Here is a 26,698-nt window from a genome sequence, read left to right on the forward strand (position 1 = left end):
CACTGGATTGTTACTTCAATAAATACAGTTAGAAGACTCGATCAGAGCCACTTGATTGTGTCCAGACCCCTCACCTATATTTACTTTCGGGTTCACGCTTCGCTTAGCTTCAGAGAAATATCGACACAGGGTGCAGGCAGGGATACCATGGATTTCGTGGACTAACATTAAATCATCCTGGTGTCTCAAGACTCAATTTCTATATCAATAGAAACTCAAAGGGTTTGACACCATACTACAAAGTCAGAAGTAAGCTGACGAAATGTCTGATCCTGCAGTGTTTTTAGCCTATTGGTGGCAGTGCAGATGATCCCAGATTGCCTCACTCCAGGCAGCCACAGGGCGTCTGCAGATCACTTGAATCCCAAGCCGCACATAAAAGACCACTACTCGTTATATTCATGTCTGGCTCGATGTGATCCAGCACTCAAAATCCTATTTCAAACATTCATAAAACTCGCCAATAATGTCCGATCAAGAGAACTCGCAGCCGACTCCCTCCACCTCATCGCCAGCTCCAGCAGAGTCCTCCTACAGAGAAGCCACTCGCTCTCTGAAGCTCGACCCAGAAGGCGTAGTCATGCTCGGCCATGACGGCGTGATGCGTTCCTTCGACGGCTCCTACGAGCGCAACGTCGTTGACGCCGTTGCATTCAGCCCAGCTCAAATAAAAAACTTTCTCGACAGATTTCCAGAGCCCTGGAGCCAGGAGACTGAAGACAAGTTTCGTGGAGTAGATGGACGGAATGTCGTTGGAGAAGAAGCGCTCTTTCATCCGGCGGATGATCTGCGTCCGCCGAAGTATACCGAGGAGGATAAGGTGAGGTTGAGCAAGGAGGTGGAGGAGAAGAATCGTCAATTGAGGGAGAAGATTGAGAAAGAGAAAAGCGAAGGGGTAGATGTTGCGGCAAAGTATGCTTGTGGGAGGGTGACAAATGATTATGATTTGAGTCCGAAGGGGGTATAATGGGGTTGGAGCTGCAAAATAGTGTCAAATCTGTATTGTAAACATGTGTCGATCTGATTTTGTATTTCACTGATTGTACAGGTTTGTCACGAGCGTATTCACAGAGCCACTATCGTGTGATATTCGTCCTGAACGATAATCGGGCAGCTGGAACACACAAGGCTGGTTGCACACGTTCCAGTATGCTTGGTGGTTGAGAGCTTGAATAGAAGGTACTCGAAACCTAGTCTGTCAACGAAAGACGCCTTTGAAGTATCTCCACATCAGGCGCATGCTGATGTGCGTAATCTGGTTCTCGTGGGCGAAGATACGCCATGAGTTGACTGAGTCGAGTGTTGCACTCGGTGATCAAGTCCAGTTGTTTTCCTACTGCTGCTTTCCTCGAGAAAACAACTTTTCGCATCTCAATCATGAACTGGTGGAACTGTTAGCAAATATAAAAGAATATAAAAGTACTTGCAGCATGATTTTAGACTTACCAATAAGCGATTGTGCGAAGCCTCTATCATAGACATCAATCTTTCGACGTGTTTGTCAATATCATGGCAGGTGAGACCAATAGTGTCGATTTTAGTTTGACTCATGCTACGACGGATGTTTTCCTTGAACGATGGCTCTTCCAACATTGTTGCCAAGGTCTTGCTGTCGAGAAACGTGACGGGATGTTCGGCAAACGTATTTGCGAAACGATATAAAAAGTCTTGGAAGATGACACATTCGGTCATAAAGCGTCCTCTCAGGTGCTGCCCATCTCGCGATGTTATCCACAAGAAGAGCTTTTCTTTTGATTTCAGTGGTGGGCTGACACGGGTTGTTGAACGTTCGAACATGGCTAAAGCAGATGACATGTGCTGAATATGGAGACCATTGAGGTTGGCCGGGCGGGCCACAAGATTCTCAGGAAGTTCCGTCCTTTTGTCCTTTGAGTAAGGGAGATTCATAGATGATCCCATGTGAGAAACGCCTGCCCGATCCGCCCAAGATGGCTCGGGTGCTGGCATCTTTGGCTCGAGCGATACTGGTTTCCGGACTTGACGACCAGATGAAACCTCAGGTTGCGAAGTGGAAGAACGAGAATATGGTCTTAGACTTGCCACATCACTTGCCACATCGCTTGCCCTGTCATTAGCTCTGCTGCTTTCAATGGTAGTCTCAATAGCATCAAGACCTGATCCAGACAATAGTGGCGTAGGCTGAGCTGGATGGTATGGTGCTAGCGTTCCGGCTGGGTGCGCTGGAGCAGTACTCGTCTTTGAACTGTCGCTACTTCCCGCGCTGACATCCAATGAAGTTGGCTTGGAAGTCGCAACTGGCTTGTTTTCTTCGATGCTTGACAGATCAAGGGTAATATCGTTTATGGGCTCAACCTGGACCATTTCGCCACTGGTAGGATGGATTGCTTGTTTGTCGTAGAGAGGAATGGTTACTGAGACTGGCGAGGGACCTTTCGAGGAATAATATTCCGAGATTCGGTCAATCACAGGTTCGATAGGTAGCATATATGCCCACGGTTTCCCCACAACTCGACTGAAAATGTAGCCGCACACTTTCCCGTCTCGAATGACCCAAGAACCCGAAGATCCGTCCTCTTGAGGTTGTCAGAATCGATCAACATATTTGAGTCATATTCATACCTAACGGCTTTGTGAGTCCTATTGAGTATGCCTCGAAATTATTATCGCCGAATGCCAATAAAACGGGCTGTTCAATCAGAACCGCGAGGATCGAGCTACTAGGACTTTCGACCACCCAAACCTCACCAAAAGAGAGAGCCGATCGAGGCAGATATCCTTGTACTGGAACATGCTGGTACTCTGGAGTGCTGCCATCGTGAGGATAAGGCGAGGAGACGAGGTTCGGACGTATGCAGTCATCTTGCAGCTTTATTAATGCCCAGTCCCAGGAACGGCCACGGAAGTTAACATCACGAGGAAATGTATACTCAAAAGCTTCCAGATGACCGACCGCAACGAGCTTACCTGGTCCTGAAGCAGAACACGTCAGACAATACAACAGCAATGGGTAGGGGAAGTACCTTCCGTGTTGGCCTCGGCTCCGGCCCGAGACTTCAGCGGGAATCGCCAGTTGGGATCTTTCTTGCTGATTTTGTGAGCCGTGGTCAGACCGTAAACTTTTTCATTGATCGAAACGAGGCCCCCTAGTTTGAAGCAAGTATGTTGCTGAGATGACGTTAACAAATCATAGTTAACACTGGATGTCATTCCACACAGAGTGGGTAAAGTGGTGTCAAATGCTCCGGATACATTGCGATGATCCTCTTCGATATCGACAAATGACGAATCAAGTTCTCCAGAAGCAAGCAGCGTTTCTTCCGTTACTATGACATATTCATAGCTTTTCAGAATTGTTTGTGACATGTTTTTCAGCCTCTTCACAATCGTCTCCTGCTGGTGCTTGTTGGCACAGAAGATGACGACCAAGGGCTGCCAATTGACCTCATTTGGGCTTTTGCCTCCCATGACATAGTCGGCATAATTACCTAGTCTCGTATCGTCCCCTCTGAACCTGATGAAAGGCATCAGCTGCGCCCGAATACCGAAGTCAGGGTCCGAATCGAAGAACTTCTGCTTCTTTGGGCTGTCAGGGACATTGAGAACTCGTGAAATGTAGAGACCATCTTCATATCTCATCGGTAAACCAGCAGTCAACGCATCAAAACTAGGATTTGACGGTGGTACTAATTGTACTGGCGCTGGAGCAGGCTGATCGGTGTCAGCTACAGCTTGTAGCTGGTTGTTGGACATTTTGAGTCGTAGCAGTCTGGGTAGACCCGGAAGCTGTTCCAGGAGTTTCTGGATTCGTCTGTTGCCCATCATTTGCTGTAACTACGTTGTCTGGCTCCTGTTGTACTGCCGGAGGATGATGGGATGGTGCAATCGGATTGCCTTTTGGTCGCAGCTCCTCGTCCTCGTCCACCTTCACAGGATTATGGAGCTTTGAGTCCTCAGCTATTCAGACAACGATGCGTTTATTCTTCTTGTTGCTCCTTGGGACCCTGAGATGATTTCTAAACAATCTCTCCAGCATAGTCATGGCGTTGTATTGTTTTTGGAAGGCAATGAAAAGCGACAAGGCTACGAACAAGTGCAGAGAGCCCCTGATATTCCAGCTGAAATGCACATCCCAGCGCTAATGTCACATCTCATGCACCAACTTTATCCGGACACACCAAATGGGTAGGGAGACTGAACGCTGCAAGTTGGAAGGTTGCGCAAGGACAAGCCACAGCTGAACACACCAACCAATCGGCGTGAGATATGCGAAAATTGTGCCAGCGCAGTTTGATTTTCGTAACGCCTTGAAGGGACGACTTCACGAGGCAAGCCGTATATCTTTTTTTCAGAACACTGGGCCCAAGTTATGACTGGAGACGGCCAAAGCGAAACTTGACATTGTTCTTGAAATGCCGGGAACAAGGATAGACGCTCCACTCGATGATGGAATGAAAGAAGCCATCTTACTCGCGTTCTGGTCGATAAGAATTGACGACCTGAATGACTTCAACGCCTACTTCTCATTCTACCAAGAAGTGTGCAGGGGACTGGCAGGAGGAAGGGGCACTCAATTCACTGCTCTTGCTGGAAAGAACCACGAAGACATTCTGACAATTATTAACGAAGTCTGGAAAACTGGAGAGACCAAGACATCCATAGGACGCCCAGAGCTGCGAAGGGCATTGAAGCAGCATCAGGAATTTCAAGCAAGTACCGATACAGCCTTGAACGCCTCAATCAATCTTGCACTTCGGCTGTGGACCACCATCCCGTTCCTTGAACCAGTTACGACTGACAACTATGGCTCCGATGAACCGGGTTCTATCATTTGGGACGACAATACTCGACTTGTTGACTTCGTATCAGCTCAATTCGTGCCAGATAACGGAGCATTGCGCCGGAGCGCAACCGCGCTGACAACTGCGCAAAGACTCGGCCCAAAATTAGAGAGAAACTTCTCAGCGCAATCGTTGAATTCTTTACATGGTGTCAGGACTCATGTGACAAAGAACATAATTAATCATCTGTTGTTTGACGACAGCAACGAGGACGATAAGGTACTGAATGTTTTCCCCATGAAGTTGTTTCTGGTAGCACACAAGAGAAGGTAAATTCCACAACTGAAACGAAAGGGGGCAAACAAGTCTGACATGGTGTAGTAAAACCAATATTCTTCCCGAAAGTCTCATATTAGAGACTACCAGAACGCTTGGGATACTCTTCCCATCTTCGTCCGAACATGAGTATGAAAAGTCCAGTGCCTATCTCAAAGAGTACCATCCGGACATATCCAGATCAGCTGAATACCCTTTGTCATGGACAAGCACCGAACGCCCATCTATGTCGTCTTTCGTACATTGGCGGGATCGCCTGGACACCATATATACTTTATATAAGTCCAAGCCGACTAGTTTCTGGAGAAGTCTGCGCGATTTTCGGGATCCTCAAGAATGGCTTACTTTCTGGATGGGGCTTGTGGCGATTTTGATCATGACCTTCGTGTTTGGGTGCATATCGACTGCTACGGCCATTTATTCCGCAGTCTATGCATACAGAGGGTTCGTCATCTCGAAAGAGGGTCTGGACATTGCTAGGGATGCTGCGAGTTCCGCTGCTGCGTCTGCAGCATCTTCGTCCTCAGAAGCGGCGGCGGCGGCTTCAGCGACCTCTGCATCACTAGCAAGTATAGCAGCTCAAGTAACAGCATTGCTCGGTACATAGTTAGGACTTGTGCATAATCAACATTTCCGCATTGCCACAGGACGCAGGTCTTTGACGTCGATGAATGTGGTTCGGCTGGTGCTCGTGGGTTGCTGCAAAGCCTGAAACGGCTCTGTAGACTCCATGCATGGTAGCAATTGTGGAGTCCAAATATGTTGGTGAAGTGGAATTGTCCATTATGCCGTCTTTAAGAGACGTCTTTTATCCCTTTTCTCGCCCTCAAGCCTTGGTCAATCTCTTTTGACTCAATGGCAACAGAATTATCCTCAGTCGCTTCTTCAGTGCCATTTCCAGCTCCAACGACCCACGTGTTGACAATCTCCTTGACTTCTTTGATTTGTTTCTCCTTCCCTTTCGCCTCGCTCACTCGTCTAAGATATCCCGAATAAACTATCACTTCGGCGACACCAACCAAAGCACTACCACTCATGCTCAATGCCAGTCTCGCAGGTGTGCTCCACCACTTGGCAGCAATCCAGATAGCTGCCGCACATGCAACAATACTGATCAGAACATTGAATATCAGAGCCATTTGCCTGTCTACATCCGCATATGTAACTTCGTCATCGTCCGGATCTGATGTATTGATATTCTGGTGACTGGAGGCAAAGGCTCTCGCAGCAGAGGCAGCAGGGAATCTCTGGGAGAAGGTTTCCATAGGAGGAGGAGGGTTCGTCATTCGTTCATATGTGCGGGCTTCTTCTTCACGTCGGAGTCGTGCCATGAGGGCTTTATACTCGGAAGTCTAATTCAACGAATGTTAGTCAGCTATCCAAAGACTCTGATATCGCCGGACACTTAATACTTCTATCCCACAAGTGACAAAGAAGCTTGAAAGTCCTCTATATGCACCACCCACTATATCTAGTAGCATGTCTGCCTACAGGGAAGTACGTACAGGTTCGGGCTTGGGTGGCGGTGGAGGATTGTACATTCTAGCACCTTTGAGCAACTCCTCCAGAAGATATGGTCGAAGCTTCTGAGCTTTCATATTCTGCGAAAGGTCCACGATTTGCCCATGGGATATTGGATTGCCTATTCTTGGATTTGAAAGGGTTGGTTCCCCCAGCGCATTGCTCTCTGGATTCTCTTTCGAACACGACGAGTTTTCTGACGCTGCAGACTTTCTTTCTGCTTCTCCAGGTCTATTCTCTGTATGCTGTTGCGTCTGCTCGCTATTCCTCCCGTTGCTGCCATCGTTGCCTGCTGTGAGAACATTGTCGTTGCGAAGCGAATCGTTTTGTTCTGCCGCTCGCCCGCCACCCTGAATCTTCTCCAATGCCCCCACCATGGCAGCCGTCATGGTAAGCAGCACCATTTTGAGGTGGTTTATTCCATTGTCGTAGAAAAAAGTTATGTAGATGAGTTGTCGGTTCTGTCCAAGCCTTTAAGCTTGTCGCTTGGACTTGCCTCGGTGCTCTGATGACCCGACAATGGTCTAGTGTAGCCGAAAAAATATATCGGAACTCCACGGCTTCAACATTTTGTCAACCCTTCAAAGACATCTTTCCACCCAAAAACAACTCCCACGACCTTTCTTTCGAGTGTAGGAATATATCTGGACTTTCGGATGTTCAAATTGCTGCTATAGGGGTCTCAATTCGGTTTTGCAGAGGCAGGGACTAGGGCTATGAGAATCCGATCAGCTAGAGCTTCATCGCTCTTCAACAGCTCCTCAACCTCAATAATACCTTTATATTCGTCATGTTATAGGTGTCAATTGACTCCGCGACAGCCATCGCGGCTTTTTTCGAACTCAGTATATCGGCATCCCTCACGGAGGAGGCAATCAAGCTGGGCGCAAGCGGTCTCCGTTGCCTCCAATGTTTTCTCCAACGCGACGGCTCGGACGGCAGGCCCAGGAGATGTCAGTATAGATCCACTACGGATAGTGGCGAAGGAGATGAAGTTCTTGACCGGCAATATACGGCAGCTTTTGGGCTCTGGACATCCATCTCTTGACACGGTTGCGAAGTATTACACACAAGCGGAGGGGAAACATGTGCGACCGCTCATTGTGCTGCTGATGTCCCGAGCTACAGCCCTTACACCAAAATCTCCAAGATTCAATAGCCCGCAAAGTCCGACAGATATCGACCAGGCAATTTCTCCAATGTCAGTTCTCACAGATGTCAACCCAACTGCTCCTTCTACGAATCCTCTCACCCACACACAAACATCATACTCTGCGGCCGACAGCGACATATTACCATCTCAGAGACGACTGGCAGAAATCACCGAGCTAATACATACTGCCTCTCTCCTGCACGACGATGTGATTGACCATTCCGTCTCAAGGCGCGGATCGCCCTCTGCAAATCTCGAATTTGGAAATAAGATGGCCGTATTGGCTGGGGACTTCCTTCTTGGGCGAGCTTCTGTAGCACTCGCCAGGTTACGGGATCCAGAAGTTACTGAGCTCCTGGCAACAGTCATTGCGAATCTGGTGGAAGGAGAATTCATGCAATTGAAGAATACAGCTCGGGACGAGAAGAACCCGGTATGGACTGAGGAAACAGTCACATACTACCTCCAGAAGACATATCTGAAGTCTGCAAGCTTGATATCGAAGTCTTGTAGGGCAGCCGCGATACTCGGGGGCTCGGACAAGGCGACTGTAGATGCAGCATATGCGTATGGAAAGAATCTGGGGCTTGCTTTCCAACTTGTGGATGACATGCTGGACTACACGATCAGCGAAAAGGAATTGGGCAAGCCGGCAGGTGCAGATCTGGAGCTTGGACTTGCTACCGCACCACTACTATTTGCGTGGAAAAACAACAAAGAGCTGGGGTCTCTGGTGGGGAGGAAATTCGCCCAGGAGGGCGATGTTGCTAGAGTATGTTGACCGTTTTCCACAGTTTCTGCAAATACTTACAATATCACAGGCTCGAGAACTGGTTCTACAAAGCGACGGATTAGACCAAACGCGAGCTCTGGCTGAGGAGTACGCAAACCGCGCGATTGCCTCACTAGATGCGTTCCCGGATAGTGAAGCGAAAGATGGCTTGGTAGAGATGGCTATCAAGACTTTGAAGCGGAGAAAGTGATGATTCGAATAATTGGAACACCCTCCTCTTACTCTTGGCAGCACTGTGGCTGCTTTGTACTACGAATGTACGAGGATCTGCATAGAAGATGTATGAATAGCTTGGGTTATGTAATTGACCTCACCTTGGCTTGTAGAAAGCCTAAATAGACTTTTCATACCTTTCATCTAGCTTCATCTTCCGGTACAATCCATGCAATGGCCTCGAGGGGCAGGGTAGGCCAATACCTCCTATGTTTGCGCAGCCAGTGGGTGCAGCCCTTTCAACCTTTCATTTATTCATCTGCTGGCCGGAAAAAATGTCTCCATGTGATCCAATTAATGTGCCATATATCATAAGTGACTGCTAGCATAACTTTCCAGCCATGTTCATGAGTTAGTGTCGCATTAGAAATGGATTTGCTGGAACCCCATTCGCAAACATGATTGAAGATGATGGTCAAAGAAAAAAGCGTAAATGTACACGACACCGGGGATCATAGATGGCTTATCCTGTTTTTGTGAAGATGCCTTTCAGTCTAAACGTGAATAGGGTAGGAGTGCTTCGTAAAGAAACACTTCTGTTCGGACATCGTCATCAAACATCTGGGATCGGCGAATGGTGTCGTTCCGCAGTACATACTTTCTCAGAGTCTCCCTCAGCTGAAGGAAATATAGAGTTTTGATTGTAGAAGACGCAACTATCTTTTTGAGATGGGCTGAGGCTCGATAGTTGCCAGTCAAAGGATAGAAACATGGCTTTATTGGTAGGTTGAACTTTGAAGCTCTAATATTGACTTCTGGGACCAGACATTCTCTTTCTCCTGTGTAGACGCGTGAAAGAGAATTGGCTTCATAGTTGGACAGTATGCGGTGTTTTTCCTTTGATTTCCCCATCCTGCTGTAGGTAGTGGTTCGACATGGTGGTGATCAGTCTACAGCGTTGCATATTGACGAGCCAGTAGTTACACATATATCAAGACTGGCTGTTGCAAGATTGAAAACAATAAAGCTGTTCATTGTCTAGTCTAGTAACTACCTCTCAACGTGATCGATCCTCTGGAAAAAGTCTCAGAGTATTAACTTGATCGTGAAGAGAGAAACGGCGTGCAGTTGGAAGCAGGTGGAGTAATTCGCTTCTTGGGCTGGTGAGGCCTGCACGTGCTTCCGTGGACCACGCACCCCACCAGTAGCGCTTCGAATAAGCGAGCCCAACTTCGAAGTCCGCGTCGCGTCTTCCTTCAACTTTCTTCAACACCTCGAATTCTGTACAGCACCACATTTCGAAGAGAACACGATTGTCGGCTTTTTAGGCCTTTGGCCGACAGGCCAAGATGGCGAAACCCTCGGGCAGCACCAGGTACGGCCGCTTCCCCGCATACTCACCTGCAACGTCACTGATATAAAATCTCCAGAGCCGCGCCGCTGAAGACATATTCAAGACGCGTCAACATCACCACAGAGAAGCCTCCTGGCAAGAGGAAGCTCTCCGAGGACTTTCAAGCTGTTGTTGAACTACCTCCTGCAAAGAAATTCGCGCGATCATCGATTCAAAGCTACTTCCAGCCTTTGTCAAGCTGCCCGAGTCCGGCGCCTATTCGATCTAGTCTACAATCTTCCGATAACCTCGAGCTGGTTCCAACTCCGCCTACTTCGCCCCCTTCTAGAGCAGCTAGCCCTTCGATTCCGCATCGGAAAATTCAGAGAAGACCGAAAAGGCGCATTTCCACCCGACCGAAAGAGCTGCCAATTGTCAAGATGTCTCAAGGCTCCGAATCATCGCAAAGTGTGTGCTCCCAGTGCATCGACGACTACATTTGTCACCGTCATCAGCAAAATTACCCACTCTCCGATCATTATGCTGAGGAAGGCGGCGAAAGTAGCAGTCAAACATGCGAGTCTGGCGTTGGCACTCCAAATGCGACGAGCTCTCCCATCCCCATCCCTCGACTTCGAGCCCAAAGAATGACGCAGTCCCAGCTTTCGCTCGGCAACACCGATTCCCAGGTGGTCTGCGAGGAATGCGGCTCGCGCTATGACAAGACTTTGACGGAAGATCGTGCCTCGCACTCTGATATGCATGAGGAGAGAATCAATTGTGGTTCATCTGGTGTCAATCTTTGCGGTGTCACTCTTCAAGGCGGCGGAGCTGGCGTAACTTATTTCGATGGTAAGAAGCTCTTCTTCATCAGAGTCAAGCGCAATGATGCTGCTGTGGTTCGCTCTTTCGCACGACGTGTTGTTGAGAAGGTTGACGGAGAATTGGGATATCCGAAGGTTGATGACATGTGGTCCGAGACTGAGAATCCAGACCCAGAGTTCGCTGGAAAAAGCACCGAACGATTCCAGGTCTTCATTGCTATGGTTGATCGTCGTCCTGTTGCCGCTATCATCGCAGAGCCTATCGTACGAGCTGTAGCCTTTGCCAGAATTCTCAAGCCAGGCCAGGGTGGCAATGGAGAAGAAGAAGTCCACAGAGACCATGTTGTCAACGACATTGTCATGAGCGTTGACCGCATCTGGGTTGATGAAAAGTATCGCCGGGGCGCTTTTCATGGTGTCCACCTTGCTAGGATTCTGCTCGACATTGCTCGCAGCCATTTCGTTGGCAGCTACACCATCCCTCGGGCACGGGTTGCGTTCTCTAGACCAACAAACCAAGGCTACAAATTCGCTTGCGACTACTTCCGAGGTTCTCACGATCAGCTGTTTCCGGATATCAAGGCCACGTTACTTATCAATGTCGATTCCGAAACTCCCATCACTCGTATGCGGCCTGCAGAAATCACATCGCAGCTACAATCGACCCTTGGACCGGTCTGAATTGGCGCAATCTGAAGTTGACGGGGCCTGGAATTGTGTTAGCATGAGATTCAGAGCGTATGGGATCGTGACGGAAGGTTTATTTGTACCTCATTGAAATCATCCATCGGAATGACTTGACTGTGCTGCATTGCATAGAAGGCATCTGGCATTTGGGGAGTTCTTGTGTTTACGGCAATACCCATGCATAAAAGGCGTTTGCGGAATGAAAGTTAGAATGAGTGTCAATTTCAGACACAATACACCGTACTTTTCAGGAGCCTTTTGGTATGTGACAATGACCATGTTGAACTGGTAATTCAACTCCAGAAGAAAGTATCCTGTGTTGACACGAGAAACCCAACTGAATTGTATTTCAAATGCATCTTAACAGAAGGCCTCTACTTGCTATAGCTATGTTTCCCACATTCCAAATCTTATGCGTGTCGTTAGAAGTTTCCATCGTATTGGTTTTCAGGATCGTCAGAAACTCGAGAAGGGATGAACTGCTTGGCAAGATATAATAATTGTCTTGAGGCTTGACTCAATTTCATAACTCCCAACCCTTTGGTCTAAGAGCGTAACAGACTTCACTCCGGCCCACAGTAATGATTTGTTTCGGCGCAAATCCCAGCAAAAGTCTGTGGTTCCAGATCTGGGGAAAAGTGTACGATCCTTGGGTAAACCCCAGCGCCGATTGTGGGGAAAGCCGCCAGCGTGCGCATGCCCTGAGCCTGCCTGCCAAATAAGCTTCGAGGCCGAGCGAGCCCGCGCCATTTGATAAGACAAGATCAAGACGCCTCACCATCACCGAGCTTCCGGCCCACGCAACGACGACGACAACGACAACCCCGCGAATGATGAAAATTCGATACCCTCAAATGATACAGTCCCAGAATTGCATGATTGAGGAACTGGATGTTTCCACTGCGCCAATATGTCTGCCGATTTGCCATCCTCGAACCCTTTTCGAAGGAAAACACCTTCGACTCTCCCCTCGGCCATGTCACAACACCCCACTGCAGACATCCAGATATCCTCTCCATACGAAAATATACAGTCAGGAGCTGTTGGCATAGAGCAGACAGCTCTACCCAAGAAGATCGCTAAGAAAGTGCGCGTGCAGTCCCCTCCTCCGCCATCTCCATCAACACCATCGATACCTGATTCCTCCTCAACGATTGGGGATGATAGCTACAAAACACCCGGCAGACCCCCGTCACCCCCGAAACCGCGGGCAGACGATCCATTCGATAGTGTAAACTCGGACACATCTGAAGATGAGGGATCTAATAAGCCTACTAAAGCTCCGGCGAATCCGTTTTCTAAAACCCTGGAGACAATGGAAAATCCGGAACGAGAATTTCCAGCTGCGCATCCACCGAATACCGCAGCTGCAGGTAGGGCTTCTATGGATGTGGAGGCTTTCAAGAGACTGTTAATGACGGGCAACGCCGGGCTGGGTACACCTCCAGCACAACCTTCGGCCCCTGCCCATGTGGCACATGCTGTCGGAGATGGGGGGAGTAGCACAGATACATCGTCGATATCCCGACAGTCTATCTTCGAGGCAGTACAGGAGCCATTGCCGGAATCACCTCGCACATCACACGAGATATCAGAGCCAGAAGATGACAGAAGATTGATATCAGAGCCGTCAGCAGCACCGAGGAAAAAGCCCCCACCACCGAGCTCGCGCCATGGCAAATTGATAAAGGTTGAACTGCGGGATGAAGGTACACCAAATGCACTGCAGTCGCCTCCCACGCCGGGATCCATCACTTCACAAAATTACTTCAGCTCCAGTCCTCGCTCCCAAACCGATCTCAACAAGCCCTTACCACCAGCGCCGCCTCGCGCCAGCCATGAGTCAGAGAGAGAATCTGTTTTTGACAAAGAATCAGCTGGGAAGACACCAGAACCACCATCCCCGTCCACATCTATACGAAAGAAGAACCCACCAGCACCGCCCCTCTCTCGACGGCATAGCCAGATGGTGTCCGGATTGAAGCTGACAAGGAGTAATTCTGCCAGATTGTCACTCAAGCCAGAGGAAGAACTTCCGAGAATACCGTTACAAGAGAACAGGAGGCCATCGATTGATAGTGTCAGAGCCCCTCCTCCTCCGCCATCACGGCGGCTAGGAGCAGCAAGAGGAACTTCACACACAACCTTGACATCTCAGTCGACGGCGTCATTGCCAGCTCCACCGCCAGCTCGAGGATCGTCTCGATCTTTGTCCGGAGGTAAACCTCCATCAGTCTTAAGTTTAGATCTCACATCACCTAATCCTCCTAACAAAAGAGCTTCCGTAATGGCGCCCCCACCTCCACCACCTCGTCATGGACGCAGTAGTATGGATGCCCAATCCCCTGGCAATTCACAGAGACCTAGCGGTGAATACTCTCGGCGAAGCAATGAGAGTGCTCGACGAGGCTCTAATTTTTCATCCGGACAACCGGAAAAAGCTACAGAACCCGCAAATAAACATGACATACTGGCAGACCTCAGCAAACTGCAACGCGAAATCGACGCGCTGCGCCAGAATGAGACGGGGAGAATCACATGATTCGAACAAAGTACCTTAGTGAAAGCCTGTACAAGCTTTGCAGTTTAGGATCTGGACCGTGCATGGTGTAGAGATTCACCGCTCTCGAATTGCGGATGTGGCTTGACATGTGCTGTTTCTGGCTATCATCGGTATATGCTCGGACTAGCCAAAGACCGGTTTCATGGATTCCTAAGTTGAATGCAAAGGTCGTCAAGTGATCGGATCCACGAAGTTTGACACGACGCGTGGCATGGAAAACCTTGCTAAGTGATGCAATATAGTACAAGCCACCCAACCTCGCTGGTGCATTGTAGAGAGAGGGAGGGAAGCTGAGGGAGTTGATGGTTCTGCGGTCAGCTTGTTTCAACTTCTTTCTCGTTCGAGCCGGTAAATGATGTGAAAGTCCATGCTCTAGGCTTTGGTTCATACCTACGCTAGGTGGTTCACTGTTGGCTTTGAACAGGAACGGACCCATGTTTCTCTGCAGGAAAGTCCGAAGTGACAAGTCTTGGTCGAGAACAGTTACTGTATGGTCTCGGTTCACCATCCTTGATGGAGGGATTATTAGCATCAACTCTTTGGTGGTCAGAGCAAGGGTGAGATGGGAATGCATTGCAGCTTCGGCGTCCAAGTTCCAAGTATTACCGTTGATCACGCACATCAATCACATTGCCAAGCAGTTCACAGGTCTACTAAATTATTATACCATGTATAGTACACGCAACGTTCAAACGCCGTTCTAGACTCTCGTCCACTCCAGATCAAATCCCGTTCTCGCTTCTAAAGTTTACCATCGTTTTATGGACCTTCGTTCCAAAGACCTGTCTGCAAGTGTAGACTAAGAGCGTTGGAACCTGCATCCGGCACATGCATGAACACCTTCTCTCTCACTCCCCTTGCTCAATCTCACGTTCATCCAGGGCCTGCTTATCTTTCCATGATTCATGTACCCAGTACTCCCTCCATTGCCTACCATCTTTGCACGACGCTTGGGTCCGAAAATTTGGGATAAATCAGACTTCTGGTTTGCTCTACACTGCCCTGCTCTACATTAACAGTAAGATTACAGTTTGATATCAACTTGTAAGAACTCCTCAGTTGTCAAAGTTCAGACCCATTACTCGACCAATTCGCGATCCGAGCTCACTCACATTCTGCCTCCCGCACTTTAGTTTACATTTTTCACTCTTTCCACTCATCTTTCTTCCTCCCTGGTCCTAGAAGAAACACATCACCACTCGCCACCGAACAGGAGAGTTGACTTTCCCGCACGCGCTACGGACCCGTCCGTAGGACCCTGAAGCACAGACAAAACATTTAGGATCTTCATGTTGCCTGAGCTTGTGAAGAACTCACTTTCGCTTGGAGACAGGAGACAGGAGACCAAAAAAGTGATGGGATCGTCAAGATGGCGGGCGCACTCAAGAACGAAGACCCTTCATCAATTAGAGTTTCAGCCACAAAGAAATTTTGCTTGCTGATCTCACCTTTCCTCACTTCATCTTATTCTCATCTCTGCTTCTGGCCTGTCTTGCCTTGCTTCGCCTCGCCTCGCCTCGCCTCGCCTCATGCCCAGCAGTTCCAGTAGTCAGACTGAAGTCCAGTACTCGGCTGCGATACGGCGAAGCACTGTGCTTGTCACAATTTATCCTGGCATTATGGAAGGACTCCGAAACTCTATTTTTGCAGCTAAGAAGCATGGCATGCCAGAAGGAAAAGTTAACCTCTGCGATACCGATCCAAACTGCTGGATTTCGATGGCGGCTGTCAGTCCTCCTCCGCGACTCCCTGGATGTTGCTCAAAACTTAAATTTAATTGGTTTGGGGGGAGTTGGGGACGAGTCATGGTCGTGGGTGCTGGTGCGTGGTGAGGAGTCGAGAAGGTTTTTGGAGCGGCGCACCTGGCTTGGGGATTGTGGTTTTGAGTTTGGGGGATGTGCGAATGGGATTGGGGATGGGGATGGGGGTTTGTGATGGTTGGGGTTTGGGATGGATGGATGGGATGTTCTTCTCGCCCGAGTCTAAGTCTGAGCCTAATAGTGGGTGCGGTTGGCGGTCTGTTGACGTTGCCGTCGCCGTTGCAGTCCATGCTCCTTGACTGAGGGAAAGAGTATGCACGGATCGAAGAGGGGAAAGCTGCCATCTGGACTGTTCTGGCATTTGACTTGAGGTAAGTACCACTCATGGTCGAGCACAGATGTGATTATTGCCACTTGCAAGTCAAGTCAAGTAATTTCTCACTTCGCAAACCCGATATCAACACCCCACGCTACCAACGGGTGGACTGCGGCTATGTTAGATATGGATGAGTTGAAGTGATGCAGTTTCTTGGGGGGCATATATGACCGAAGCATCTAGATGCGAGATGAAGCAACAGTGGGACTGGCGTCGGAGCGTGGGAAGTGTATGGAACTGCTGCGGTGTGAAGTCGGTGGCGATAGTGATATCCCGTAGAGTCATGGGCAAAGTGGGAATGGGGACAAGCAGATGTCGGTTGCTCCTGATGTGTTGAAGCTTGCGATCTGTCCATGACGTGGGGGATGATATGCATGGGGATGTCTTTCTTTTCCATGTCCACGTTGGCATGTGGATATCCTAGTTTCCACGCGGAGCACTAGATGGCTGAGTTGGTGTTTAGCTTTTGAGTTTTTGGGTCAACATGATGGGGGTGATATTATTGGGATGGCATTTGAGATGTCGATGTTTATGCTGGTCCCTGGATACTAGATGTTAGCATGACAGAAAGAGAGGCTGAGCTAGGAGTCGTCTGTAACGCACAACCTTGAACATTAGCTAAGCTGTTGGCGCCGTTGGATCCAACGACCATGTCGTGTTTGTCGTCTTCCCAAGAGAGCTAGAAATAGCGAAGCAAGTGGTCAGTTCAACGGATTGTCTGGTGCTCCCACCTGCTGTATTGAGGCTCATCACACTGAAAGAGCGGTCCGAACCTAGCACCGTGACGAGATATATCAGTTCTATACCAGTTGCGCCGGTCCATTCGGCTGCTCTGGCCTGATTTTCAGCACCTTACTTTGAAGTTGTTCGTAGATGTCTTGGACCCTTAATTAATCCCTGACAATAACACAAAAAGGAAGGACAGCAACCTCGATGCCAACAACGTCAACCGATAGCCGACCATCTCGATACCATCGATCTCGGGGAGTTTCCAACTCCACTTAGTTCAATTTCGGTTTTGATTGAATTATCTTGGCTTAACAACACCAAAATGTACAAGGGTACTTGACTTTTGATCCCCATCGACTTTCTTCGCGGTATTAATCCGTGTGGTTCACATGCCAAAGAAACCAAAAGAAGGGCTCGTACTCTCGATGTGACTCGGAGATTATTCAATCTCCCCCATGAGTGCCCATCTGCAGCTACTCGCCACCGACCTACTGCTCAGCGTATTCGATAGTTTGATAAGGAGTTAGTGCCCGCACGGAAGCCATCATCTCAGACATCTGTCACAATGTGACCGATGCTAGGCCCACTAGCATGTCAGCCGTCCGTTGCGTTGAAGAATGGAGAAACCCTGTAAAGCGCTCTAGCAACGGGCATCGGAGACAATTCTCAACATATACGAAGTTGTTTTCCGTGTGCGTGTGGTAGGTAAGCCCGAATACGGTGCTTGCGAAAGCAAGGAGTTGGGTACATCTGCATGGGTACGGAGATACTTGACCGGCTAGATCCGAAAGGTCACGCCAATGACAGCAGGAAATTGACTTCTGGGGGTTTGAAAAAGCAAGAAGTAGACGGCATCTAAGGGTTTGGCTTGCAGGAAGGCTGTCTGCTGCTTGCTTTTTTGTTTCACTTGCAAATAGGTTTGTCATATGAAAGCATTGAGGAGCGATAGTATTGGATGGCCGTAACTGTGAGGCTGGTGAGGATAGTCTCAGAGCGTATGCAGCTTGCTGAGATGAGGCTATTGATTTTCAAGACTCTTACCCGAGGTGGCGTTTGGAGACGGGGGATGTAAGAAGTCCATGATGACGAAGGACTTAAGAGTACACGAGAGCAGGTGAAGCGAGACAAGTACACTGCAGTAATATGGATGATCGTCCCGAAGATCTGAAGGAAGATTTGCTGATCTTCTGCACGAGGCAGCGTCTTGCTTTCACCCCTGCATACAAACCAAAGAAGGGAAGGGAAGAAGCTGGGAGGTTTGCAATTCAATTCGAGGACGGCTTGCGAGTTGTTGGACAGGGCGAAGTGACTTGCGTGGACTATGAGCTTTTGGGACAGACCTGCATATAAGTTGCATAGAGTTTACGCTAGACGACTCATGCACCATGGCTTGGTTGCATATGTCACAGGATTAGGTCGGGCTTTTTGCCTACCGTCCAGACGGACGGCGAGATGCTGACTACAGAAGGACGAGCCAAGGCTCTAAATTCGGAATCGATTCTTGCGATATTTGCTTCTTGGTGGGATTGCTCTTGAAGCTTTCGGTAAATGGGGTTTTGGATGAAGTCCACTTGAAATGTGATAGTTTATCGGGAAATATTCCAACGTGGTGAACGAGCTTTGACTGCGATGCAAGGCGGACGATCGATCGACACTCTAGCTTGTGGAGAAGAGATGGTGATGCGGCTTTTTGTGCAACGACTTGTGCAAATCAACGGGGCCCCAGCTGTGCTCTGTGGCACTTGACACACTGTGGCAGCTTGGCGAGGCTGATGGACGGGCTCGGTCCTTGTTGCCGAAAGGTCTCATCTGTGAGGAATGCTGTCTTGGAGAATAATTGGTTGGCTGGGTGTAACGGATGCGGTGAGGTCGATTTCGGCCTGGTTTGATGTGGAGTTGGTTTGGCGTTGCTGCAGTGCTGCTGCAGACTTCTGTTGAGTCTTGATGATGTCTCCCTTGCATTTGCGGCTTTCTTTGCGAGCTCGAGATTGTTCGTCGACATACTGTACTCAAAGAGGTCGAGGCTGCATTCGTTGGTCAGATTGATGCTGTGTTGCTGAGACTAGGGCATGGGTGGCGTATCTATCTCGCCTCCAATTCATCCGATGTAGCCTGAATGATGCTGATGCTGATATCTGGAATTCTTGACTGGAATACCGAGAAGGGAAATATGTAGCGTTTAGAACCCCCACGATAGGAAAGCGGAGCTGCTCCGGGATACCACTTTGAGATACGATTTTTCTCAGCTGGAGATGTCTCTGCTAAAGGTGTGTATGGTGTGTGTCACCTTAGGTCTATTGGAGGACTAATTGCTTGCATGAGAGACACATGTTTTGGAGGTTGAAATCGAGATTGCTGACTGGTTGTCAACATCGTCTCTTAGCGAGAGACCATTGTTCACCTACGAGTGATGCACGGATGAAGAGCCAAGGCGCTTCTTAGCATTGTTTTATGGCAGCACCACTTGCATTTGCTTTCGGGACGGGAAGGCACGAGACGAGGAGGGAACCGATCTTCGATAGATTTGCACGGTCTTTGAAATGGGCTGGGTATGCTAGATCGGGATTCGTATCAACCCGCTGACTTACGGGGACTGACCTTGTTCTAAAATACCATACCTAGCGGCCTGGAATTGTGGACGGATAATCGGAGAGCTGCCCAGATCGACCTTTGCTTGCGGATTGCAAGAGGGGGTCAAGAGATGAGTAAACCTATGCTTCATGCTCTTTGTGCACAGGGCGTCGCGGCGGGCAGGTAATATAAAAGTCAATTGTAAGAGGGCCACCCGTCCTGCGAACATGTCTCTCGCTATCATTACTCGGAGAGGGCAATGATTTCCAAGCCAAGAGTCCAGAGGCTTGATAGGATTCAACGGCTTCCACAGCGGGACGTAGCCCGAAACTCTGTTTGACGTCCCCTGAACGTGAGGGCTCCAGGCTGGTCTTTACAGCAGCGCAGACACGCCTCAGCGGAAGCTCATCGGCAATCCCAGCGCAGCGTGGTCCCCAAAGGAAAAGACGACTCCCAGCTTCATGCACGAGACAATTATTCCAACTCTCGAATCAGGCTCTGCCCGTGTGCTTTGTGTGGAGAACTGCATGGCATGGGACTCGTTCAGAATACATGCAACTGGCCAATCCTGAACCCAGAGTCGTCCCAAAAGCCCGGTTCCAACATCCTGAACCGCGACGTTGTCATCTTTCTCCTTTGCTTTTTTGGTCTTGCTTGCAGAATTTGCTACAGGATATATGTTTCGGGCTAGACTGCCCACGAGTCATGGGGCTGTAGTCTGTTGGCATTTCATCCAGGAAATATCGAGAAAACAAAAGGAGTTTTTTGTGTGCCTAGAGCCGCGACAGTATGAGTCTCAGATCGCTTGTTCTAGATGTTGAGGTTGGAAGTAGACAGGAAATCATTTCTCCACGACCGGTTTGTTATCAGTTTCCCCTCTGGAGGAAGCTTCTGTGGAGACAATTGGAGCTCTCCCCTTCTAGGAAAGCTTGCGAAAGAGGATCCCATGTTGTGGCGAGCAGATCGAATCCTCTTCCTTGACTCAAGTTGAGTCCTCTCTTGACCCGCCTCAACATGATGAATGATTCAGATGGAACTTCGAATCCACGGGGATTTTCATATAAGGGTCCAAGGTGATGGGGTCTAGGGTAAGAAGACCCTGAAGGGATGGAGGATTTCCGTGACCAGGAAGTAAGGCGCTGTGGATACTGGCTGAGGCTTTACGGTTTCCACTAAATCTCGGTGCGCGGCCCAGCCCTGAACCCAGCGCTTCTTCGCTACCGTGGACTGCTGGGCGGAACATTATCGGGCGGCCAACAGCAGTGATGAGAAGCAGGTACGGCAGATATCACGCTGAAACGGTTCAGTCATCATCATCAAGTGCGCCTGGAGGAATGGGACTGGGCATTAAGATTAGGTCTTATGGGGTATGGTTCTAGGGACTTCAGTGGAGTGAGATGCAGCTTAGGTGGCCAGTTGTTCAGGATTGTTTCTTCCTCTCCCCACAGTTGCTGTCATCATGGGACGTGGCACATTGTGGCTTCGTGGGAGCTCTCTGATGGACAGGGCATCCTATGCCAGCTTGCCGTGGACAAGGCACTGGAGACGACACTGCTGCAACTCAAAAGGGGAATGAGGGGTAGCAAGACGCCATGTTTCAACTCGGCTCTCAAATTGCCCCAAGTCCCTAAAACATGCAGGCTGCTTGCTGCAGAACCTAAGTCTCGGATAGGGGACAGAAGAAATAAGTGGATACATTCCCGCTGCAGCTTCCTCAAGTTATCTGAGACTTTTTGGTTCCAAGAAGCCGTGAGAACCACCAGACTGGCTGTATCTGGAACATGTATCTCATTCCTCAGGGTGGAGCAGGTGCCAGTGAGCGAGTGCAAGGAGCAGAGTCACGGAGGATTAGTAGCATGGAGCATGTCTCGATGACCCATTGTAAACTCGCAAGCTCCCAGCTTGGAGCTAATTTCAAGTCTTAACGGTCTCCACGCAGCCTCGGGTGATCGTCATGGAGCCCATTTTTCTCGTCTCTCCTGCCCTCTTTCGGTTCATGTGCCGGCGATAACCCTGCTCCCTGTATTCTGAACCATAGGTTTTATGGGTAATAATGGCCCACAAACCTCCCAGCGGTCCACCGTGACGACTTCCTTACCAATGCCTTCCGCGTGGGGTTTTTGAGTTTGCTGCTACGCCCAGCTGGGACCATAGAGCAGCAGCTGCGAGATGCGAGGAGGCTTGGCTCGAGGTTGGCCGCTGGGAGATGGCTGGCTCGGTACTTCAGACGAAGGAGGGGGGAGGGGGAGGGGAGTCGAGGGTGAGGTGCAGAAGAGGGATAGGGTTATTCGGGCGAGAAAGCGGGGGCATCGTGAGATTGGAGGAATCAATTTGCATGAATGAACAAATCACCTGCCGTTCTCTAAGTCTGCCTGCCGTCATGATATGCACTTGGTCTTGTCTTGCTTTCGAAGCTGGAATGCAAGTGGTTGTTTTTGGGAAACGAACAGGCGAAGCGGGAGGACACCACTACTGTACTACTGGAAAGTTAAGCTTCGGGGTTTGTTGCCTGTTCCATGGAGGGAGACTCGGGAGAATAGGTGGTGGCATCTTGTTTTCTCACTCAGCGTTCAGCAGGCTGTAGAGTTACTTGTTGGTGTGTGCTCTAAACTTACAGCGTAAGCAGGCACTATCGATTGATACCATGCCACTCAGCCCGCTCGGCGCACCCTCACAGATGTCAGTCAAGATGGAACTTGTCATTCGTCCTGTCAGTAGACAACCAGTCAGTAGACACACGGCATTGAGTATAAAACAGTAGACAAGCGAGTCTCGCACTAGTTCAATGGCACGATCTGGTTCAGGAGCACAGTACAAGTAGATCGAGTTAGAGCGACCTCCTCCTGTCCTTTCGATCCAGCTCCAAGCCTACCAAAATCGAGTTAGTGGAGCGCTGGACAAGGACGGCTAGAGCCTAGAAGACGGCTACGGCTGGTGGGCACTTGTCATCTAGATCGTGCCCGCAAAGATGCCCGCGAGATCGAAAGTAGTGCGAAACCAAAGAGCATACGCTATCCTTGCTAGAAGAGGTCCACAGCCCAGAAATACACCTTGTCTACAGTACGCTAAGACCAATCCTGGCCTCTGCTGCCCATGTCTTGTAAATACTTGTACAGGACTTCGTACTTGGTTTCGTACAATAATGTCCCGACCTGACCCAGCCCAGGCCAACTCTGTTTGGCGTCAGAGGCATCGAGGATCTCAGGATCTAAAAGCTACGCAACTAACTTAGTGCTCGCTTTGCCTCCCCAAGCTCAAGCCACGACTCAGGGACCATAGGCCGAATGGCTAGCTAAAGCGACAACGATGCAGGATGCATGGAGTACGCAAACGCATATCTTTACAGGCTCCCCTGAACGGGCCACCTGTGTCTCGGAGCCAAAAGACGGCCCTGTCTTTCTCCTCACCCTGCCCTCCTGCTCCTCTTTTCACCCCCCCTTCGACCTGCCTCTGGCCTATTCCACAACAGGTGGAATTTCCGTTCGTACCCTGGGTGCACGTCCTGCCTTCTAAGACCCGCAGCCCCTGCTAAATCATTACTGGGGCCCTGGTCAAGTAGCAAGGGAAGGTTACAAGCGAAGTGAACCCCCGAAGAACGAATTGCTCCGCAGTGGTTGAATGAGTAGTGGGAGTGAGCGGGCCAAAACCTATTACTATCGTGAGCTTCCTCTCTACACCTCCCCCATCTTCCACGCTTATCCGCTCCCTCTCCCTCTCCCTCTCCCTCTCCATCCGCCTTCCTCGTCCACGCCCAGCAGATGTGGTCGTTAGTACGTGGGAGCATTCGATAGCATTTGGAGAAGGAAGTTCTAAGATGGAACAGCATTGCTCGGTGGAAGCACAGCAACACTCTCCCCCATTCGGCATTCTCACCCCCAGTTCAGAGGAGGATATCGAAGAAGTTCCCCGACATCCCATACGAAACAACTCCTCCTTCGGCAACCGCTACCGCCAACCACGACCTCCCATCCGGCGTCGAGTTCATACAAAAGAAACCTGCACGAAGACATATCAGATGTTTGAGATATCCACTTCACTGGAGTCGAGGAGGAGTATGGATGGGTCTGATATATCGTCGGCATCAGCTTTGACAATGGCTACTTCAGCAGGTTCGACGTCTACAGATCCGTGGAGTTCGTCAGGTTTTGTGGAGGAAGAGGAAGATGGTGCTGATTTCAACTGGGATGAAGAAGAGGGGCTGCTGTTGGTTCCGAAGCTTGAGCCAATGGAGGATGATGTGGTCGATATGGATATGTCGGACTTCCCACAAATGTCAACCATGCAAGAAAGCGTTCCTCCAGAGACTCCATCTTGTAATACAACTCCCACTCTTGTCAAGAGACCGCGCGGACGACCTCGGAAACATCCCAAGCCAACACCCGAGTCGTTATCTAAAGTCGCAAAGGGACGGTCGAAAACAGGATGTATCACTTGCAGGAAACGAAAAAAGAAGTGTGATGAGACAAAGCCTGGCTGTAAGTTATACATGGATCTCATCCTAGTTGTTACTGATATCTGTCCCAGGCTTGAACTGTGAGAAGAACTCCGTCACGTGTGAAGGGTATCCAGAGAAGACGATATGGAAGAGCGGCAAAGAGAAAGCTGAAGAAGGTAGGGGTAAAACGCAAATTCGCCAGCAAGCACTCGATGAACTGATCTCGTCAACAGCCCGTTTACGCAGGGCAGGTAGCATAACCCTGTCAAGTGTTCAGTTACCGTTCCTCATCAATGGTCTCGAGACAGAAGGAGACAGAGTATTCCTACATCACTACATCTCACGCTTGAGCATCATTTTCACGTTAGAAGGAGAACATGATAGTGCTTTCAGAAACATACTGTTACCGATGGCCCAACAGCATTCCGGATTGATGCATTCGATACTAGCCCTTTCCAGCAAACATATCGACTACGCTTCAGCATACGGCCGTCAAGTTCTTGCAGAGCATCCCAGTCTCGATGTAGAAACTCTTGAGAAACGATCTCAGTTTCATCAGGAAGAGGCAATGAAGGAATTGTTGGGTCAGCCTGCCGACTCAGCACCTAAAGCACCCACCCCAGCAATCTATGCTCAAATGATATGTCTTGTCTTACAGACGCTGTCAGATCCTAACCCCAATGGCCAGCATCGAGTCCATCTCGACCACTATCAGAGACTTATCCAAGAGAATCCCCCAGAGCAAGACGAATCGATGAAGTTCATCCATGAATTCTTCCAATACCATATCCATGCAGATCAACTGATCTTCTTCCCCAAAGATGGAATTCACACCCAGTACATATCCCCGGCAGACGAGTGGAATCTCCCGGCTACCGTCCTCCAGCCTTCCGCAGTGCGTCTGCTTGGTGTATTTGATGGTCTCTTCCTGTACATGTCGAGGATCACCAACATCAGGAATAAGATTCGCTACAACCTAGACCACCGCATCGACCCTGTTCTGGACTACAGCAGCCTCCACGACGCAGCCGAAATCGACGCCGGGATCAGAGAGTGGACACCCGCTTGGCCACCAGGAGACCCTCGCGACAACGCCGGTCTCTTGTACCGCCAAATGATGTGGATCTATCTCTGGCGCTCCGTCTTCCCGCCTCAAACCACCAACTGGAAAGTCGATCCCAAGATCACCAGCGCAGTCAACGACGGCATTGCGCTGCTGTCTCGCTTCGGACCCCGGGATCCAAGTCAAACTCTCATCCTCGCCCCAGCATTCGTCATCGGTTGCGCAGCTTTCGAGGTCGAGCAGAGGGAGCCTATTCGCCAAGCCATCAAGACCGTCAAGGCTTACATGGAGTACAAGAATACGGATACAGCGCTGGAGGTGCTCGAGGAAGTGTGGCGGTTGATGGACGCCAAGGATGAGCGGAGCTGGGACTGGCAGGCTATTGCCTCTCGCATGCAGATGGACTTCCTCGCTACATGAACGGAGCGGAGCGATGGACAACACTTATCACTCCCCTGCTGCAAGCATCCCTTTTTGTTCTTTCTTTTGGTCATGAACGACATCTCATACGATAACGCTTAATCTGGATGGCCTCTTTGTACGACGACGCGACACGAATGAATATGATACCCCACCTTAACCCTACTTCCACCTCCCCTCTGCCCCTCTCATTCGCCTCACTCGCCACATGGGCCGATCTCGATCCCGCTTTACCGTTTCTATCTCGACTCGCATCTCTGGAGGGCGGTCTTCATCTTCTATATATTTTGTATTGCTGCACGCTTTTTTATCTCCTACCTAGCATGCCATGTCATTTGTCGACTGTCGGCTATGCATCTCAGACAGTGTTATGATACCCCATTAGTGGCGGCTATCTGGCTTGTTATTTTTGTTATTTTTTTTGTTTTTCTCTCCTTGGGGCTACGGGTCAAAATGGGCTGGGACTGGCTGGGCGGTCGGGTTTTGGGTCCGGTTGGGTGTGATTGGGCATGGGTGGTCTCTTGTTAACATTTGTGCAAGGTTCTTGAGCAAGGCAAGGTGGTATTTTGCTCGAAACTTTTTTCTGGATCCCCGCGAGTTTTGTTTCACATTATATTTTGATGTTAGTGTATATGTTGCGATATGTTTTGCGTGTTCGCAGGTTTGGAGAGCAGGGGGTTATCTGTATTTATGGAAGAGAGGATGTTTATCTTCATGGGTATCAGGACGGAACACGAGGATAGTGCGAATGGAGGTGCGCTTCTATGCCGAGGAGCGTTGCGGAAATCATCGGTCGATCGATCGATCGATCGATTGATTGATTTGGTATGGTTGACTTGTCTTGAGGGGATTGGATTGGATTTGATATGCGTTAAAGATATACCGGAACGGATAAGCAGCAATGCTTCTGTGTGATAGCTATACCTTGCCTTACTTATACATTCATCTTGCATCCTCCACACACCACGCACTTACCACACATTTAAACTTGCGGTTTCTCTTTCTTCTCTCTCGTGCATCTTCTCTAATTTCATAGCTATCAACAATACGCTCTCGGGTCGTTTGTATCGCACCGGACTTTCCCTCCGTCAGCCTCCCTCAACCCCCTTGCTTCCTTTTGCGACGCAGCTCTCACCTCAACCAAAGCCATCTCCGTCGAACTTATGCAGGTGCAGTTGCATACAGACGGGTCGATCGCTCGTTCGTTCCTTCTCCTCCTCC

General features: G+C 49.6%; 8 protein-coding genes across 9 annotated transcripts; 6 read left to right on the forward strand and 2 right to left on the reverse strand.

Moving 5' to 3' along the window:
- Positions 1 to 466: 466 nt before the first annotated feature.
- ONS95_014244 (uncharacterized protein) lies at positions 467 to 967 on the forward strand (the record flags this gene model as incomplete). The annotated part of the gene is made up of 1 exon (XM_058507899.1): positions 467 to 967. The coding sequence occupies one exon, from the start codon at positions 467 to 469 to the stop codon at positions 965 to 967; it is 501 nt and encodes a 166-aa protein (XP_058357070.1).
- Positions 968 to 1,190: 223 nt separating this feature from the next.
- On the reverse strand, positions 1,191 to 3,804 carry ONS95_014245 (uncharacterized protein; the record flags this gene model as incomplete). Its single annotated transcript, XM_058507900.1, has 4 exons — positions 1,191 to 1,382; positions 1,447 to 2,555; positions 2,602 to 2,952; positions 3,003 to 3,804. The coding sequence occupies 4 exons, from the start codon at positions 3,802 to 3,804 to the stop codon at positions 1,191 to 1,193; spliced, it is 2,454 nt and encodes an 817-aa protein (XP_058357071.1).
- A 587-nt stretch (positions 3,805 to 4,391) lies between these two features.
- ONS95_014246 (uncharacterized protein) lies at positions 4,392 to 5,703 on the forward strand (the record flags this gene model as incomplete). The annotated part of the gene is made up of 2 exons (XM_058507901.1): positions 4,392 to 5,089; positions 5,142 to 5,703. 2 exons carry the CDS (start codon positions 4,392 to 4,394, stop codon positions 5,701 to 5,703), a joined length of 1,260 nt encoding a protein of 419 aa, XP_058357072.1.
- A 187-nt stretch (positions 5,704 to 5,890) lies between these two features.
- Positions 5,891 to 7,021, reverse strand: ONS95_014247 (uncharacterized protein; the record flags this gene model as incomplete). Its single annotated transcript, XM_058507902.1, has 2 exons — positions 5,891 to 6,448; positions 6,602 to 7,021. 2 exons carry the CDS (start codon positions 7,019 to 7,021, stop codon positions 5,891 to 5,893), a joined length of 978 nt encoding a protein of 325 aa, XP_058357073.1.
- Positions 7,022 to 7,175: 154 nt separating this feature from the next.
- Positions 7,176 to 9,020, forward strand: COQ1 (coq1 putative hexaprenyl diphosphate synthase). Its single transcript, XM_058507903.1, has one exon. The coding sequence runs from the start codon at positions 7,334 to 7,336 to the stop codon at positions 8,549 to 8,551; it is 1,218 nt and encodes a 405-aa protein (XP_058357074.1). The 5' UTR covers positions 7,176 to 7,333; the 3' UTR covers positions 8,552 to 9,020.
- Positions 9,021 to 9,352: 332 nt separating this feature from the next.
- ECO1 (N-acetyltransferase O1 (Establishment of cohesion protein 1)) lies at positions 9,353 to 12,364 on the forward strand. The gene is made up of 2 exons (XM_058507904.1): positions 9,353 to 10,091; positions 10,147 to 12,364. The coding sequence occupies exons 1-2, from the start codon at positions 10,066 to 10,068 to the stop codon at positions 11,552 to 11,554; spliced, it is 1,434 nt and encodes a 477-aa protein (XP_058357075.1). The 5' UTR covers positions 9,353 to 10,065; the 3' UTR covers positions 11,555 to 12,364.
- A 106-nt stretch (positions 12,365 to 12,470) lies between these two features.
- ONS95_014250 (uncharacterized protein) lies at positions 12,471 to 14,102 on the forward strand (the record flags this gene model as incomplete). The annotated part of the gene is made up of 1 exon (XM_058507905.1): positions 12,471 to 14,102. The coding sequence occupies one exon, from the start codon at positions 12,471 to 12,473 to the stop codon at positions 14,100 to 14,102; it is 1,632 nt and encodes a 543-aa protein (XP_058357076.1).
- An 8,517-nt stretch (positions 14,103 to 22,619) lies between these two features.
- On the forward strand, positions 22,620 to 26,410 carry ONS95_014251 (uncharacterized protein). 2 transcript variants are annotated; one of them, XM_058507906.1, is made up of 4 exons: positions 22,620 to 23,217; positions 23,383 to 24,034; positions 24,084 to 24,170; positions 24,228 to 26,410. In XM_058507906.1, exons 2-4 carry the CDS (start codon positions 23,575 to 23,577, stop codon positions 25,475 to 25,477), a joined length of 1,797 nt encoding a protein of 598 aa, XP_058357077.1. In that variant the 5' UTR covers positions 22,620 to 23,217; positions 23,383 to 23,574; the 3' UTR covers positions 25,478 to 26,410. The 2 variants fall into 2 exon arrangements, with proteins under 2 accessions (XP_058357077.1, XP_058357078.1); XM_058507907.1 differs by having other exon boundaries at positions 22,620 to 24,034; positions 24,084 to 26,410.
- Positions 26,411 to 26,698: the final 288 nt, after the last annotated feature.

Source organism: Cadophora gregata (genome assembly GCF_030347475.1).
Source record: "Cadophora gregata isolate MNR1 chromosome Unknown scaffold_8, whole genome shotgun sequence".
NCBI lineage: Eukaryota > Fungi > Ascomycota > Leotiomycetes > Helotiales > Ploettnerulaceae > Cadophora > Cadophora gregata.